Genomic DNA, 19,082 nt, shown 5'->3' with positions numbered 1-19,082 from the left:
AAAAGCAATTTCCAGGAGAACAATGGAAGGATATATGCATGGCTCGCAAGAACACAACAAAGTCCAGCAGGTTTAGGATTTTTGCGTGTGTTTGCATAGGTATTTTTATACCCCAAGTAGACTTAACAGAATTTTTCCTCAGGTAGTTTACAAATGTTATAGGTGTGATAGGGAACACGGGGGTAACTGGGAACATACATCGTAGAGGTATAATAAGTTGTCAGACTTTAAAAATTCCCCTATAGGGTACTCCGTCAGTAATACTGGGTGAGCAAATAGCTTTAACTAAAAGAAACGATTCTTTTGAACTGGAACACAGGATCTATATCGCCTGACACAGTAAGGTCTTGTTAAGGAGGGATTTTTTTTTTTGAAAAGGGAAGGAGCACATTACATAGAAGATAGTAGAAATTGTGGGTAAAGTACATGCTAAATAATGTTCAGCAGGAGGAGAGGTTTAAGGGAAGGCAGGAAATGAGCAAATTATGTAATGCTGGAGTGATGATAGTTATAAAGAAAAGATGTGTGTGATGTATAATTTAAAAGGAAAAAATATAGTAAGTTTTCTTTTCTGTCAAAAAGAAGTTATGTTCTTACCATAACATTCCATCGGAGTTGTCGATCTTCATTCATTCTTGACTGATGGGATCGGTTAAGAAAATATGGAAGATCTGTCTGAGCAATAACTTTATAAAACCCCAGGACTAATTCCGAACCTCCAGGAGTCTCCAGGAGGGGGTGGGATGTCAAGCATGAATGAAGATCGACAACACAGATGTAATGTTATGGTAAAAACATAACTTCTTTACCTAATGTTGTCAATATTCATTCATTCTTGGCTGATGGGACAGAGTCCCCAGCTACTTTAGATCCTGGCCAGCCCTAAGGAAGGATATTCCTGAGCACCAGAGAGTCAAAGGATGCTCTTCTCCTGGAGACCATGTCTAAGATATGAGGGGTAGCCCAAGTTGCAGCTGCACATTTGTCTTCCATAGAAGCTCTGCAATGGAAGACAGCTGAAGTGGAAACAGATCTCATACAATGAGCTCTAACTTTTGTTGGTAGTTTGAGTTTATCTGGTTATACAGAAAGGTAATGCAGTCGCAACCATTTTGACAAGGTGACCTTTGAAACTGGTTTTCACAATCTGGTGCCTGAAAAAGTTGGTCTGATTTTCTAGAGGCTTTTGATCTAAGTAGAAATGTAACTGCCTGTGGACATCCAACATTTTGCAGGCAGTACACTCCCCTTTGTTTGAAAATTTTGGAAAGAAAACTGGTAAGTCTATAGTCTGGTTAATATTGGACTCTGACACCACTTTAGGAAGGAAGGAGGGATTGGTTCTGAGTGATACTCTCTCTCTGTGGAATATGATGTAGGGATGATTCACGCACAAAGCCTGTAACTCTGAAATTCCCCTAGCAGATGCAATAGCTACTAGGAAGAGGGTCTTCCAAGATAAAAACTTGAGGTCACAAGTGGCTGCTGGCTCTAAAGGCTCATGAACTAGGCATTGCAAGACTAAGGTCAAATCCAATGGCACTATTGGATCTTTGAAAGGTGGCTTCAAATGTTGAGCACCTTTAAGAAAAGTTTTGCAAAGACGGTGGGACATTGAGTGATGGTTAAAACAGTTATGAAAATTCAAGATGACAGCTAAATGAACTCTAATGATAGAGTTTGAGGCTCCCAATTGAAATACGGTGGCTAAGTATTCCAGGACCTATCTACTGCAGCCAAGAAAGGATCAAAGCCATTTGCATCTGACCAAATAGAGAATCTTTTCATTTTGTCAAGGTAAATTTTTCTGGTGGATGGTTTATGAGAAGCTAGAAGTATCTTTTGCACTGGGGAGGACAAATTGTTCTGCCTGGCAACCACTGGAAGTGGAGAAACCAAGCAGTCAGCTTGAGATGTTGAAGGATGGGATGCACCAAGCCCTGAGGGTGAGATAATAGGTCCAGAGTTAGATCCAGAGTCCATGGGTTGTTAACCAGATGAGGCCAAAGAAAGGGAAAACAGACTTGACGGGGCCAGTAAGGTGCAATGCAAATCACTTTGCTTCTCATCCACTGGGCTTTCCTTAGAAATTGGGGAATTAGAGGAATTGGTGGAAAGGCATACAGAAGTCCCAGGGGCCAATCGTGAAGAAGTGCATCTCTCAGGGACTCTCCACAAGGAGGGACTAGGGCAAAGTGGCTGCTGCGTTTGTGGTTTATGGGAAAGACGAACAGGTCACAGCAAGGCTGACCCCATTGATAAAAAATTTTCCTCACTATTTTGGAATTGAGAGACCACTCATGAGGTCGAAGGATACACCTGCTTAGTTTGTCCGCAATCAAGTTGGCGTTCCCCAGAATATGCATTGCTATTATAAAGTGGTTGGAGTCGATTGCTCACTGCCAAACTCTTAGGGCTTCCTGGCATAGTGGGTAGGATCTGGTTCCCCTCTGTCTGTTGATGTACCGGATTACTGACATGTTGTCTGACTGGATAGTAATTGTCCCAGATGGAAGGCCAGACTAGAATGCTTGCAACACAAAGCACTGCTCTCAGTTCTAGGACACTGATGTGCAGATTGACCTCCTGTGGGGACCAAGTGCCTTGGAAAAATGCCCCCCCCCCACACCCTATCAGGGAAGCATCCATGGTCACTCTGGCCTTGGTCTGAGATTGGGAGAAGAGAACTCCATAAATCCTCTTCTGGCTCCATCCAAGATAAATCCTTCTTGCAGCGATTCATGAAGATTGGATGAGACATGGGGTGAGTTAGATGTAACCATTGTGACATTAGGAGCCACTGAAGCAGCCTTGTGTGGTACCTCGCTAGGGGGACTAACATTATTGTTGCTGCTATGGATCCGAGAAGCTGTAGTACCTGACAAGAAGAGACTTTGTTTTGAGAGAGAATCACTTGAAGTTGCGATCTCAACTTTAACAACCTGTGATGAGGAAGGGAGGCCACACAGGTTTTCGTATTTAGATTTGCTCCAATGAATTCCAGGTCCTGTATGGGAGACAGTTGTGATTTTTCTTTGTTGATTGAAATGCCTAAGAACTCAGCAAGGCATAGAACAGAGTCTATGGCACAAAGCAGTAGATGCCTGGTGGGAGCAGTGAGGAGCCAGTCGTCTAGATATGGAAACAAACAGAATCCCTGTAGCCTTAAGTGAGCTGCTAAACACCCTGGGGGCTGTGGTGAGACCAAAGGGCAGTGCTTAAAACTGATAATGACTAGTTCCTAGCTGGAAGCGGATATATCTTCTAGAGTGCTTGTTCACCTTTATGTGGTACTATGCATCCTGAAGATCTATAGAGCACATCCAATCACCCTTCTCTAGAAAGTATAATGCCCCGTTTGGGATGTAACTTACAAGACACCTGCAACAACTGGAGAGGCCTCAAAAATACCTCACCAAGAGGATAATGGGTCTAAAACATATGCCACCAGGCTAAAAAAAAAATTAAACTGTACTCAGTTACATACCGGCTACTCAGAGGCGATCTCTGCCTGACATACAAGGCTATGTCAAACCCTGAATTGTTGGAAATGCTCCACCTAAGGAAAACCCAATCTACACGAGCCACATGCTCTAGGGACCTAAACCTGACCTCAACAATAAACAGGACTTGCTGGAGGGACTGATTCATGTCCCAGAGACTCCCCTCACTCTGGAATAAAATCCCCATGTATGTGAGGCAGAGCTCCTCATTAGCGCTTTTCAAGAAGAATCTTGAGTGGATGGGGAACACGAAATTCACCCCGGGAATCACTTCTGTGGCCCTGCTTGACAGAGGCACAGGTAACTAAACCACGTGGGAGGTGCAAGCCGAAACATTTTGGCTAGGCTTGATAATGCCCTACGGCCAATAGCCTAGTACCTACCTATGAACCTATGGAAGGATAAACTGAACCGTGATCATCTAGAATTTTGTCTGTTGTACAAATTTGTTCAATACATTGATATCCAAGACTGGTTTCCAGTCCGCTGTCTTTTTTGGCACTAAAAAGAATCTTGAGCAGACTCTGGATCCTATTTGGTCTGGTGGGACTGCTTGGATGACTGTTTTGTGAAGCAGGAAGCAGCTTTTGAATTTTTAGTGCTGCTATATCCCTTTAACTGGGTGGAACATCAGGGATTTGCCTTTGGAGTTTGTAGAAAGACTGAAAGGAATGCGGTAACCTCTGGTGATTACTGTCTGCACCTAGGAATCCAATGTCACTGTGAGCCAGGCTGAGTGGTGCAGACAGAATCTTCACCTGACTGCTTCCAGAGGTAAGCAATCGGGCCACTGCTCAGGAGCACTGGTAGGGTTGTCCATAAGAGAAATCTTTGAAACCCTGGTTGCGTGGAGCCCCTCTACCAGATGAGTTCCTCCCTCTGCCCCAGGGGCAATACTCACCATGTGTCTCCCGAAAAGGCACCTAGGTCTTCTTGAACCACATCTTTCCACTCCTCTGATTCCTAGAGTAAAGTCATTGTGGAAAAATGTATGCCCACAACAGAAAAGTCTTCCCTTCCTTTTCCCGTTCTTTTCACACCTGGCAAGCGTGTCTCTAACTTTTGTGCCAAACAATGAAGCAGCATCAACTGGAGCACTGACAAAGGAAGACTTAAAGGGGTCTGCAAAATCACACAAATGCATCCATGCTTGACACCTAATGGCAACGCCTCTACCCACTGCTCTAGATGTCCCTTTGGCTGTAGGAGCAATAAGCTGCATGGACAAATTGAGCCAGACTCCAGGGTGGCAAGCTGAGAGGCAACCTTATCTTGAACCTCAGACACTGCTCCTGCAAGGGTGTCTGAAAGCTCAGTTATCAGGTCCTTTTGGAGTCTAGTGAAGTGTGCCAAAAAGTTCAAGGACTGAATAGTGAAGGTAGATGAAGCAAAGACCCACTTCCCAAATTTGTCCATCATCCATGACTCTCTGTTAGGAGGATAGACAGTTTAACTCTCTTCGGCGAGTTCCTTTTTAGTGGCCACCACCATGACCATGGCATCCACTGCTAGACCTTCAGACCAATGGGGCTGATCCTCAGGCACAATTTTGTCTGGTCTCTGGGAATTGGCTCTATGGTGTTAGCAGCCTTCCACGCCCACTGTAAGATCAGTTTGATTAGTTTGTCAGCAGGTGGGGTCACCCAAGAAATAGATGGCCAGGCACAAAAAGCCTGCAAGAAAACAGATTTTTCAGAGGATGGGTTTGAAGACTTCCAATCACCCCTCTGCTTTAATATTTCCAGGATGTCTCCAAAGGAGACTTCAGGGGGTGACCATGGGGATCATATTCCCCTTCATCGTAATCTGCATCTGCAGTGACTGATTCTTCTAGAGAATCCAAGCACTTCCTCTTGCACAATCTCCTATAGGGTGACTCCTCAGAGGGAAGATCTGAGGAGGACTCCAAAGAGAGGGGACCCTGCACTAGGGTAATCTTGCTTCTCTTGTGCTCACTATTCTGATGTATCAGATTGTGGCAGCTGAGAACCAGATGGAACAGAAATATGGCACTCCAATGGGGGTGGTACCTGGGAGCCTGCTGAGGCTAAAGGTCTCTCTATAATCTGGAAGGCAGGCCTACCCCAAAAGGGATGGAAGCCCGGAACTGAGAAAGACCACCTCAGAACTGGGGTCACACCCCACTCCAACAAGCCACCCCCCAGAGCAGGAGCTGAGAGAGGACTTGAAACTGCCAAGGAACAGAGAGCTGTAGAAAAAATTGGAGCCAATCCAGGGATCCCGGAACCAGCAGCCAAATCTCGGTCCCATGGGTGTGACGGTTCCAATGGAGCCAAAGACCACAGAGTAGGTTCTGGTAGTGAGGTGAGATCCACCATCCGTACCAAAGCAGTTTGCACCCAGAGCATCGAAGCAATGGGCTCCAAAACCTGGATAGAGGTTGAAGGAGGAATATATGTAGGAGTCCTGGGAGAGTAAGCCTCAGTAACGGGAGGGAGGTCCGAGAAGGTGCAGGGGGGCCTCTGGCTTCAGGTCCTTCCATGAAGGGACTCAGCTGTTGACCCCAAGAAGGGGTCTATAGATGGAATATCTAGTCCTGGGCTACTTATAATATTGATCTTGGGCACCATAGTCTGTTGGATAGAGGGTGAGGATGGAACTGAAATAGTAGAAGTTAGAATTATTGGCGCCGGGGAGGTTGTTAGCTCTGAAGACATGGTTGGTACCAAAGATGGCTGGGTACTTAACAGTAGAGAGCACCGTAGCAGATTTTGTTGGTTTTGATGCGAGAACAGAAGCCAATGATATCTTAGGAACTTTAGCCTTCGGTTCTGAAAGGAGGTATTGAAACCTGAGATTTTTGAGTCTTGGAGTCATAAACCTTGGGTGAAGACTGCACTAAATGGCTCTATTTTTTAGTATCAGTTTTTGGAGATTTTGAAGTCTCTGCCTCAGAAAGAGCTTCACCAAAAGGAAATTTTAATAATCCTTTAAGTATCAATTTGTTACATTTCTCTGCATGAGCTGGAGCACTGAAACCCTAACAGAGTTCACAAGGAGTTCTAGATGAGGGACACCCAAACAAATGCAAGAAAGATGCCCATCTGAATTGGGCATCTTTCTGCCACAATCTTTACAATGCTTAAACCCAGAAGTTCCTTTCTGCTTCTCTGCTATGCTGTCCAGTCAAATAAATGGCACGCCCACACACGCATACACACACTCAAAGAAAAAGGGGGAAGTAAAGAGATAAAGGCTTTTTTTAATGCCAACTATGGTATATAAGAATTACCCAGATGGGTAAAGAAGAAGAAAAAGGCAGGAAAAGGACACCAACGATGATAACAGAGTTATCTATGGTAAATGGGAGGGAGAGGCCTAATACCAACAATAGTAAGGAGAGATATTCGGAGGTAAATACGATTGAAGAAAGTTATCAATAGAGTCACTTGCACACAAAAAGGAAACTAAACAATAGTAATTATAGAATATAAGTGAAAAGTAGAACAACAGGCAAATAGAAAAGATTTTTGAGCAATTAGTTGAGAGCAACAGCTGACTTGTCCAATTTTCTATGCAGCAAACAAGATCTGACATAATGGGAAGAGAGGCAGTATGGGTAGAGCCTTAGCTTGAGAGTTTTTGGCTGGCATGAGCTTTGTATAATGGCCAAATTGGTTCTGAGGGTTCGGAACCGAACTCATCAGTCAAGAATGAATGAAGACTGACAACATCAGATTGTATGTTTGTCTGTGTCTTAAGTGATCATTTAATACAGATGTTAAAAAAAGAGGAAAGGGAGACAATACCGGAGAATGTGATCTTTAATGGTAATAAAAAAAATCTTGTTGAACCAGATAAGAAACATGATCTAGTCTTGTAAAGGGGCTCAAGTAAAGGATTTACAGTTTGGTGAGTGACTAGTTAACAGCAACCACGTGAGTTCATACTAGCTACAGAGAAGGAGTTTAGGAATTGCCACACAAACCCAAAGTCCAATATTAGTGGACAGCAGATCATAACAGAATAGTGGTCATAAAAATCATTGAAGCCACATAAGAGCAACAATGTGGCAGAGCTGTGAGAAACTGGTTCACTAGAGAAGCAAGGTAACCAAAAGGGGGAAAAGAAAAGGAGATGTATGAACTAATGAGACAAAAACATCACAGGATGGGATATGTAGTCCAGCAAGATGGCAACAAAAGCATCAAAAGGTAAAAGGGAATATTGACAAGGCTAGCTAACATATACTGGAGCAAGGGAAGACAGGATGAGGGAGGGATCCATCCACTAGGATCATAGGAGGTTACTAGGCTAAAGACCCTAGGGCCTTTACAAGCCTAGCCAAATTTTACCCTTATTTCCATCATCAGAACCTCCCTTATTTCCAGGATCTGCACCTATCACCCCTGTCCAAGAGGGACATAGGTGGAACCCCTCAGGAGAATTTACGGTTAGCCATTCAATCATCCAGATTGCGTTTGAAGTGGGCCAATAAAGTGCTCTGCTTGACATGAAGCGGGAGTCTGTTCCAAAGGTGTGGCAACCTCTGGGAGACAAATCTGTCCCCCCAGCAGGTTCTATTAATGTCACATACCAGGTTAAGGCCATTAGAGTGAGTAACTCGTGTACCATTTGACTTACGGATATGCAGCACTTCCAATAAAGCAGGGTCAAAGACTGCCTTATATGCAAGACACAGATCGCCTCTGGGTAGTCTGTATGAAACAGAATAAAGTGACAGTGATTTTAGATGATCCTCATAGGGCAGGTGCTAAAGACCTTGAATTTTCCTTGTGTAGAACCTTTGTGGTCTCTCCAATTGGCGCAGGTGCTTGGAAAGGTACATACCAAAAGGGACACTGTACTCAATTACTGGCTTGATGAGAGAAGAGTACAGGGAGGTTATAACTTTTTTTTTCCTGGAGGCAATGCCCTTACTTATGAGATGAGCAACATAGAATGCCCTTCTGACCACTATGGAGACATGGTGATCAAAGGTAAGGCTGCTGTCAACCTGTGCCCTTCTGACCACTGTGGAGACATGGTGATCAAAGGTAAGGCTGCTGTCAGCCTGTGCCCTTCTGACCACTGTGGAGACATGGTGGTCAAAGGTAAGGCTGCTGTCAACCTGTGCCCTTCTGACCACTGTGGAGTCATGGTGATCAAAGGTAAGGCTGCTGTCAACCTGTGCCCTTCTGACCACTGTGGAGACATGGTGGTCAAAGGTAAGGCTGCTGTCAACCTGTGCCCTTCTGACCACTGTGGAGTCATGGTGATCAAAGGTAAGGCTGCTGTCAACCTGTGCCCTTCTGACCACTGTGGAGACATGGTGGTCAAAGGTAAGGCTGCTGTCAACCTGTGCCCTTCTTACCACTGTGGAGACACGGTGATCAAAGGTAAGGCTGCTGTCAACCTGTGCCCTTCTGACCACTGTGGAGACATGGTGATCAAAGGTAAGGTTGCTGTCAACCTGTGCCCTTCTGACCACTGTGGAGACATGGTGATCAAAGGTAAGGCTGCTGTCAACCTGTGTGCCCAGGTCTCTCACCACTGAGTGCATGCTTAGGGTGTTGTTATTGATGCGGCAGTCAGGAAGAACATTACTCTTACCCTAGGGAGGCAAAGGACAAAAGCAAAACCAGGCAAAAAAGCCAGTGCACATTTTAAATGACTATTTTCATCAATGAAACACAAAATGAAATACCAGTCATGACAGGAAGGCAGAGAAAGGGAAAAGGAAGAGGAATGCAGACATACGCGAGTATGGAGGGGTCACTGAGCAGGGAAGGAGAGTAAGGCAAGAGGAATGCAGACATATGCGAGTACAGGGGGGTCACTGAGCAGGGAAGGAGAGTAAGGCAAGAGACTAGAAGAGATAATTTAAGGAGCTTTAAATCAAGGGCTTTGTTAACATCCAGGCACAACTAATAAGGTGAGGGTGATCCTACAGGACTAGAAGTAGCAGTTGTGGTGTCCTATCTATAGGAGGTGCAAACAAGGAAACCACGAGTCAGGAAGCAGGAGTTCATCGCTAGGTACAATTAGAGGCTCAAGTTCATGTTTACAAGGTATTTGCATCAAAACAGGATTCTCAATGAATTCCAGCACAGAAGTGTTACAGGTAAATGTAGTGAGAGTAAACTTATCCCGCAGTACTATATTCACAGGAAACTTCAGCAGACTCCATAGGTGTGGGTGGGTCTAACTGAAAGTATGGTTTCTTAATGCCATGTCTTGCTAGGATTTAATACCTGCAACAACTTGATTCCAGGAACTTTATCATTTTCCTAAGACATGAGGAAAAGATCTGAAAGGATTTAAAACAAGAATCTCTAGGGTTGCAGATCAGCTAGGCTACACCATAACCACAGCAACTGATTAAAATATTTATGACTTATTTTCTGGTATTTTCAAAGCTATGTTATGCCCCTCTCTCTCTAATTTCTTTACTGCATTCCAAGATATCTACAGAAACATGCATGAAAGTACGGATATGTAAATCACATCCATAAGGAGGAAAAAACCTGAAGAGCAGCGGATGAGGGTGTCATCTCAAGACTTTTCTTCTGCCAGTGAAGCATTATACAAAACTACAAATTTAGTTCCCAGAGTACATACCAAGCGGAATACTGCATTCTATTTAGAAGGTATATGTAAGACAGTAATTCCCAGTTATTCCAGTTCTGTCAATTCTGTCCTAATGGCTCTGAAAGAAAAGATAAAGGTTCTAGAAGAAGCCTCACCCTGTACTATATACAATACTCATTTGTCAGCAAACATCAGTATTGTAGACCAGTGTTTTGAAGAGATTACACTGTCAGTGGACACTGTGTTCTCATTTCAGCTAGTTTCTCATCCACCCAAATACTCATGTTTGTAAAGTTTTTCCTTTGGCACAAATTGCTAAAGCAGGATCTCAGCTTGGGCCCTGCCCAACTATGACAGGCCTTTGCAGGAAACATGGCTAAGCAAGCAGACAAAGAAACTGGACCAGAAGAGGATTTATTTAACCAAAGCCAGATACACAGCAGCAGCATGGGGACTTGACAATGAGCTCACACATGGGTACAAATGAGTCTGCAAGTAAATGAGCATGCTGCAAAGAACAGCAATATGCTGAAATTTCACCAAATACTTCACCACAGGAGTACAGTTTGCTCAGCTAGTGAGATATATGCTGCAAGTCCATGGGTTTGGTTCTTATTATCCATTTGCTTTCTAGATGATTCTGAGGAAGTCACCTAACCAATATGTGCTCCTGTGGTGCACTTGGAAAGAGTGTTTCTACGTGGCTCTTTTAGTAGCCAAAGATGAAAAAAAGTACCTATGAAACAGAAATGTGGTGAAAAATATTGTTTTATACGAGGAGCAAATAAATTAAACCCACAAATCTCAACTATGAAGATGAACAATGGAGAAAATAAATCTTTTAGTATTACAACGGGAACAAGTCACTTCAACAGCCAGCTATGCAAATCAGAAATTTTGGGAATTTTAGCCTCATCCCATGGTGCAGAGGGATGGAACCCTGACTGACAGAGGCAACCACGATTTGATTAGCAGCATCTGATCTGCACTGGAAAAGCCAGACGAGGAGAGGAGTGAAGGGATGTGAGAGTGGGCGCCGCTCACCTCTCCCAGTGGAAGGGGCGTGGGTGCCGCTCACCTCTCCCAGCGGAAAGAGCATGGGTACCGCTCACCTCTCCCACGAGAAGGGGTGTGGGCACCGCTTACCTCTCCCAGTGGAAGGGGCAGTATCTGATCTGCACTGGTGAAGCCACACGAGGAGAGGAGTGAAGGGATGTGGGAGTGGGCGCCGCTCACCTCTCCCAGTGGAAGGGGCAGTATCTGATCTGCACTGGAGAAGCCAGACGAGGAGAGGAGTGAAGGGATGTGGGAGTGGGCGCCGCTCACCTCTCCCAGTGGAAGGGGCAGTATCTGATCTGCACTGGAGAAGCCACACGAGGAGAGGAGTGAAGGGATGTGGGAGTGGGTGCTGCTCACCTCTCCCAGCAGAAGGGGCGTGGGTGCCGCTCACCTCTCCCAGCGGAAAGAGCATGGGTACCGCTCACCTCTCCCACGAGAAGGGGTGTGGGCACCGCTTACCTCTCCCAACGGAAAGGGAGTGTGAGCTGCTCATATCTCCCAATGTAAGAAGAGTACTGCAGGCATTTTCGGAGCACACAAGGAAGTAGAATTTCTTCCTGGAAAACACTTCCTTTGCTTCAGGACTGTTGGTCAGGTCTACTTGTTGGCAGCATTCTTTGCAGAAGTGAGGGACAGGCATAATAGTCTGCTCACTGCATGTCCCCCCTTCCTCTGTTTAGCCAAGCCCATGAAGGAATGATGACCCATAAAGTAAAAACCCTTAAACCACCTCTACAGGCTGCCTTAATGATGGGCCCTTTCAGCTGACTCTCACTACCACTGAGAGGAGCAGCAAAAAAATGATTATTTATTTTTTTTTTTTTGAGAAGTTCATCTAAGGAGAAATTCCATCTTGCAGTGCCCTTTCAGAGGAATCTGCATTTTTGTTACTGTGTTACAGTGGCCCTGTATTTGATTATGGGAGTAGCAACAAGAGTACAACTGGCAAAGACCTCTGTATGGGGGTATCTGGGGCTAATCGCACCCAATCTCCCATGCACACAAGATGAATGTAGGCTCAGTGACATGATTTTCTACACATGCTATTGAGTTTATTTTTGTGCAGCTGCTATCAATCCCGCTGTGACAAACCAAAAACAACACACAAAAAGAGAACCTCTTGAGTTGGTGTAAATCAAAAAAAAATGTAGAAAGGTGCAGTCTCACAAATGATGCCAGTCACAATAAAATAAAAGGTTTTATTCCAGGAGTACAATAAATATTAAGAATTTTCGTCCGCTGCTATCAGGACTTCATCAGAATGAATTAAAAAGCAAAAACGTTTTAAATATCCCAAATGGCGCCAAAAGGTTTAAGCAATTTAACATTTGGTCTTTAGTATTTGAAAGAAATAACTCATCTGTTACCAAAGTTAATTATTCCCCCACCGTCCTACAACCAGTCAGTAAATGTAAAAAGTACAACAAACCTTTTAAAATTCAACAAACAATACAAATAACTTCATAAATAAATCACTCTACAAAATCATAATACACAACATTAACTGTAGAGTAACCTGTAAAATAAAACTATGAGCCTGCATAGTGAGGTTAACCCTTGTTGTCACAGTTTAGAAGCCCTATATTTTAAAACAGGTTTAAAAGAAATATAATCATTCAGTCCTGGTATAGTAAATGCATTCAATTCTAACTGCCAATATGCCTCTCTATAACATAACCAATTTTCCCAGTCCCTTCCTCAGGGGCAATATTCACTTGTTCCAAAATAGCAAAAGTAAAATTAAAATGAGTTGAATGTGTCAAGGTGTGTTTGTATAATTCATTTCTCAAGTTTTTGGTCCTTATACAGTATAAATGCTCGTAAATTCATTTATTCAATGATCTTTCAGTCTTTCCTATAGAAAAACTAGTTGTACCAAAGCCTCAACTGAAAGGGTTGTTTCGCTGCACTGTTCATGAACAGGCCCTTCTCACTTAATGGAGCTGGTAGTTAAACCTCAGTTGTTCAACGAGAGTAAAACTCAGTCACAGTCATTTACAATAGTGATTTTCAGTCAGTATGATTACAGAACTGCTCTACTACTATTTAATCTTACGAAGACACTAGTGTCGCGCAGTAAATAAAAATGACTCCATAGCAACTGTATTTTCTTATCTTACATTCAGCATGATTCCGTATTTTACTATACACTCCTTTCCACCACTTCGGTAGCAGTTAAACTGCCAGGTTTTATCGCATTTCTGCATTTTCATCTATTTCACTTTCTTAATCCAGTTATTCTTCATACAGACCTGTCCTGCAGCCTTTCCTGAAAGTCTTTCAGTCTCGCTTTCAAGTGTCGAATGCACACTTCCTTCTGCTGTAGTGGAGTCAAATATTGTTCAGGGGTTGGCGGCTTTATACCATGGTTGTCACTGCAGGAGTACTTTATAGAACGCCTGTAATCACAGAAATGAGTTGTGAGAGAAAATAAGAAGACTATTAAGTTTTGCATTAACTTCATATTAAAAAAAACTGTTCTCAGTACTACATGATATCCCACTCCATCCCCAAAACCTTAGCTGTGCTGTATGAATTTTTGTTCCAAATACACAGACATGTTAACATTCACTGCAATTTCTCTGTATTTAGAAAACAGTACATCAGAAGAACTTTGACTGCTTAACGCTGTGAAATGATGTTGATGGAATACATTCAAGGGAGCAGGTGGGACAGATTTATGAATTTAAGACATGACAGCTCCTCTTACACATTTGCAAGTTAAGTGACTTACAGCTGTCATTCAAAACTGGGTTTTATACTCGCTATCATTTGACTGATGGACTGATGCACAATCCATACTAGTCCGTTATTTTCCGCCTACATAACCTTTAATCTAGTTGGATTAAACACCTATCAAAAGCATAACTTATATCCTTTACACACAGCAAATAAAGCCTTTATCTGGACCCTGAACATAAACTTAACGTTTGAACAGTGTTATTGCAATGGTTTCATGATAGCCAGCAAGTAAATTGATTTAGTGATGTTATATTCACTAAGAAGTTGCTCTAGCTGTTCACGTTGGTCTGGATAATAACAATGCTAGCTGACTAAGCGGCCAGACATAGAATACAGCTCTGGTTCTTTGTACACTGGCAGAAGTACATTCTAACAATGAAACTGGGCAGCACACTGAATTCAAGGATTCTGTAACAATTCCATTATAGACATTCATTACATTAAAACAAAGATTAATGGAATCAAACAAAATATTTTAAAAAAAATCCATTCATCCATTTTCCACACAAGACTCCGACAATTCAGGTTTGCAGGTGGCCAAATTCTATCTTAGTGAGTAACATGTGCAACATGTGGACTTGCACCTAGAAGAATTTGACAGTCAATTTCAGGGCACACTTACATTTTCACAGGCAAACTGGGGACAATGTATCAACAGTCAACATGCTAGCATGTCTTTGGTATAACGGAAGGAAACCACAGACCCAGTGCAAGTAAACATGATGAGAACATGCAAACTTCACAGACACTGTGTCGCTGAAAAGTGAAGCATTACGCAAACACCACTGCAGAAGTAATAATCAACATTATCACTGGGACTAAAGTACAAGTGAGAGGGCATTAATGGAGTATGTAATCTCCCTAACAAAGGGAAAATGTATGGAAACCACTACAGAAGGAAGACAAACCAATGTACTGCACTATTTGAGAAATATAATATTTTGTATAAGTGAAAGATGTGGACATTTTGAGGTGAAATCTCTCTCTCTTGCTTCTCTCCTACATACATAAAATTACAGTATCTGTGTGACACCGGTATAAATACCAGACCGGTGTGTGACACCGGTATAAATACCAGACCGGTGTGTGACACCGGTATAAATACCAGACCGGTGTGTGACACCGGTATAAATACCAGACCGGTGTGTGACACCGGTATAAATACCAGACCGGTGTGTGACACCGGTATAAATACCAGACCGATTGTGTGACACGGTATAAATACCAGACCGGTGTGTGACACCGGTATAAATACCAGACCGGTGTGTGACACCGGTATAAATACCAGACCGGTGTGTGACACCGGTATAAATACCAGACCGGTGTGTGACACCGGTATAATACCAGACCGGTGTGTGACACCGGTATAATACCAGACCGGTGTGTGACACCGGTATAAATACCAGACCGGTGTGTGACACCGGTATAATACCAGACCGGTGTGTGACACGGTATAAATACCAGACCGGTGTGTGACACGGTATAATACCAGACCGTGTGTGACACCGGTATAAATACCAGACCGGTGTGTGACACCGGTATAAATACCAGACCGGTGTGTGACACCGGTATAAATACCAGACCGGTGTGTGACACCGGTATAAATACCAGACCGGTACTGGTGTGACACCGGTATAAATACCAGACCGGTACTGGTGTGACACTGGTATAAATACCAGACCGGTACTGGTGTGACACCGGTATAAATACCAGACCGGTGTGTGGCACCGGTATAAATACCAGACCGGTGTGTGACACCGGTATAAATATCATACCGGTGTGTGACACCAGTATAAACACCAGACCGGTGTGCGACACCAGTATAAATACTAGACCGGTGTGTGCCACCAGTAAAAAAACAGACTGGTGTGTGACACCAGTATAATACCAGACTGGTGTGTGACACCAGTATAATACCAGACTGGTGTGTGATATTAGTATGATACCAGACTTGTGTGCGATATCAGTATAATACCAGATTGCTATGCGATACCAGTATAAAGCCAAACTGGTATGTGATACCAGTATAATTCCAGACTGCTGTGTGATACCAGTGTAATAGCAGACTGGTGTGTCATACCAGTATTATACCAGACTGCTGTGTAATAGAAGTATAATACCATACTGGTGTGTCTTACGAAGGTTATAGGTAGTCTGTTGTGTCTACAGACTTCCAAGTCATCATTTACTCCTACAGAGATGTTACTATCAGTCAAGTAAATGGTATGAAGCGTGCAGAAGATTTTGTTTGCAAGTGCTTGCATAGGCATTTATATACCCTAAGCACATCACAAATGTTGGAGGACTAATGGGAGAGAGGTAACTGGGAACATGTTTTTGGAAATGCAACAAGGTGGCAAATTTAAAAAATTGCCCACTGAATACTCTGTCAGAAATGTATATATTTAAGTAGCAGGGGGTGTGTGGGGGGGTTCGGGGGGGGGTTCCCCTGTACCCCCCACACACCCCCTGCTACTTAAATATCAACTCCTAGATTGCACTTCACTACACTAAGTACAATCTCAGAGTTGATGTATTTAAGTACCAGGGGGTGTGGGGGTGCAGGGCGGCTTCCCCTCCTGCTTATACTTGGAGAAGAGCAATATGGTTTGTGTTTTATTTGTTTCTGTATGTACTTGTGCTGGAATATAGTAACTCTTGGTATCCTGTGTGTTTTCAGTATTTTGAACTTTTGAGATTTTGGTCTCAGGATTTTGGTCTTCAGGATTATGGGCTTTCAGGATTCTGTAGCGCTCCAATTTAACAAAGTCCAAACATATCCAATATTTCCAGATTTTCCTGTTCTGTCCTGTTTCACAAATAGAATTTTTGTTTTGTAATTCCACATTTGTCAATTTCTAGTTTACTGATTTTAGTCTCCAATGTTAATGACGAAGTAGGGCATATGCTTTACAGTGCCCTACAAGTTTAACAAAGTCCAAGAAAGTCCAGCTTCTGTTCTATTCCTGTTCATCTCCATCTCCCAATCACTGTCTCTGCTTCATTTCGAGTGTAATCTTGATTCTTCTAGTCAACTTCTGGGCATTTTTCTCTCTTTCAATCATTTTCCATTAAAACACCAGGAAAGGTTTCACTGGCACAGTCTATCTATGGTCTTTATTACCAGAAAAAAAAAAAAGCAGAATTGAATTCTGTTTCACAGCTCACTTTTTGTTGGACAAACATTTGTGTTTCTTCCTTAGCATGTACTTCATCAAAAATGCTTTTGTTTCTTCAGGGAAAAATATTCTGATGATAGCTGGGTGCAGCAGTGTGAATCTCATGCCTGCTTCTCGGCATGCCCTATATAATGGAATAAATGTATTCCTCTTCTGCCTGGTGTGCAATGAGTAGTCAATCTCCACAAACACTCTGCTGTGTCCCACTTTTAGTACTCTGTCCTTTTGCCACAGTTTTGCCAGAATCAACTCCCTCTGCTGGTAGGATTGCATCTTTACTATTAAAGGTCTGGGTTGTTTTCTCATAGCCAGGTATAGAGCATACACATCACGTGTCCTTTCAATTAACAATTCTTGTTGTGGAATAACGGTCCATTTGCTTATTTGTACTTTGATAAAATTAATACAGTCTGTTCCTTCCGGCTTCTCTGGTACAGCAGAAAATGTAAGGTTTTCCCGATGTGATCCGTCCTCTAATTCTGTTATTTTTTGAAACCTCTCTTCTTGTGCAGTTTTATATTTAGCCAGCCTTTTCTTCATTTCATCCTCTCAGTTTTACCATTCTGTCACCTTGTCTGAATATCTGTCCAAAGCTTCTTTCATTTTTACCATCTTTTTGTTTGTCTTGATTTACTCCATCAGTGTTTTATTTATTTTAACCAGGTCTGTGTGCAGCTGCTTTATACTTCCCTCTAGCTTACTGAAAGCCATGTCTGGAACTTGCACTACTCCTTGCTTAACAACTGCAGTACTTCTTTTTCGTCAACATTTGTAGCGGATTTTTCTCCAGGCCCTTTATATTTCTTTTCTCTTGGCATCTAGTCAGTGCACTTACTAGTCAGTTACTGAAATTTATCCAGGACATCTAGGTCCACTGACTTTCTTTGCTAAGTTTCTTTTTTTCAGATTGGGAGAGCCAGAATTAAGCTGTTATTCAATGTGCAGCCATCTTGGAAGTCTATTACATACCCTATTTTAGTAAAGATCCCACCAGTGGGATTTGTTTTTAGTATTTGTTTTGGGTTTACTTCTGATAGGTAAGGCAGACTCTATGCAGCCACTCACATGTTTTTATAGGGACTCTGAATAATTCTGTGGGGATAGCTTTGGTCTCAGGGTTATTGGGAGCCTTGAATTTTGACAAACTGTCACTTAATAGGATGCAGTTTTCCTTAAATAGTTCCAAACTGTTACTGGTTTAGCTGGGCTTTCCAGTTTTAATTTTTACTTCAAAGAAGCCAGCTTTGTGATCTAACCTCACTAATGAAGATGTCACATGGGGGGGCAGTACAACGCTTTCCCATTTTGGTGAGTACCAGATTCGGGATGTTTGATCCTCTGCTTGGAGCATGCGGTACCTGTTCCAAAGTGTTTGTGTTAATAAAGCAGAGGAAGCATCGTTCCTGTGAATTTGAGGCAGTGTAAGTTTTAGCCTATAGAAAGGTAAGTCACCTACATATAGGGTGTTTGGTTGGATGGTAAGCACCATGACCTGTAGCTGGCCATGACATGGTGAGAGACCTTACCTATGATTTGCATATGGATACGCTCCATAGTACCATCCAGTTTAACCAGTCTGGAGGTATGTTTGTTGCTAAGGTAGACTGAGGCAACTCCACTTTTGGCTACAGTCTGTGCTGTTGTTGGTCTAAATGAGTGGAAGGCACTACAGCCTTGCACTGCTGGAGTACTCTCTAGGACTAAGTCTCAGTCATGGCACAGATGTCTACATTCTCCAGAGTGATGAGGGCTTGAAGGGTATGCTGTCTAGCAATAACCATAACAATTTAAGGCTGCTTGGACACATTTTTATTATTTTGGTAGTTTTTTTAATTTTGGTTCTAAAGGGATAGATAAAGCTTTAGCCAATATCTGACTGATTAAGGGGTCCATCCTCCATCACAAATAAGGTCCAACCACTGAGCTGGGTAACTACAGGCCCAGAAGTCTTACCAGACTCATATGTAAGATCATGGAGAGAGTCATCACGGACATGATATATGAGGACATATGTAATCTGCAAACACTGGAACCACCAAAATTCAGC

The 19,082-nt window shown here is 42.9% G+C and overlaps 1 protein-coding gene across 5 annotated transcripts in view; it reads right to left on the bottom strand.

Annotated features, from left to right (window-relative positions):
- The window catches only part of SNPH (syntaphilin), a 716,339-nt gene that overhangs the window by 175,055 nt on the left and 522,202 nt on the right, over positions 1-19,082 (bottom strand). For all 5 annotated transcript variants that reach the window (XM_044090431.1, XM_044090434.1, XM_044090433.1 and 2 more), the window contains one exon: positions 13,367-13,513. In XM_044090431.1, coding sequence (XP_043946366.1) covers positions 13,367-13,513 — 147 coding nt within the window. The remainder of the gene's footprint in view (positions 1-13,366; positions 13,514-19,082) is intronic.

The sequence above is a fragment of the Protopterus annectens genome, chromosome 12.part0 (genome assembly GCF_019279795.1).
Source record: "Protopterus annectens isolate FY-2018-M chromosome 12.part0, PAN1.0, whole genome shotgun sequence".
Taxonomy (NCBI): domain Eukaryota; kingdom Metazoa; phylum Chordata; order Ceratodontiformes; family Protopteridae; genus Protopterus; species Protopterus annectens.
The sequence above is the reverse complement of the archived record's forward strand: the minus strand, read 5'-3'. Positions and strand labels throughout refer to the sequence as shown.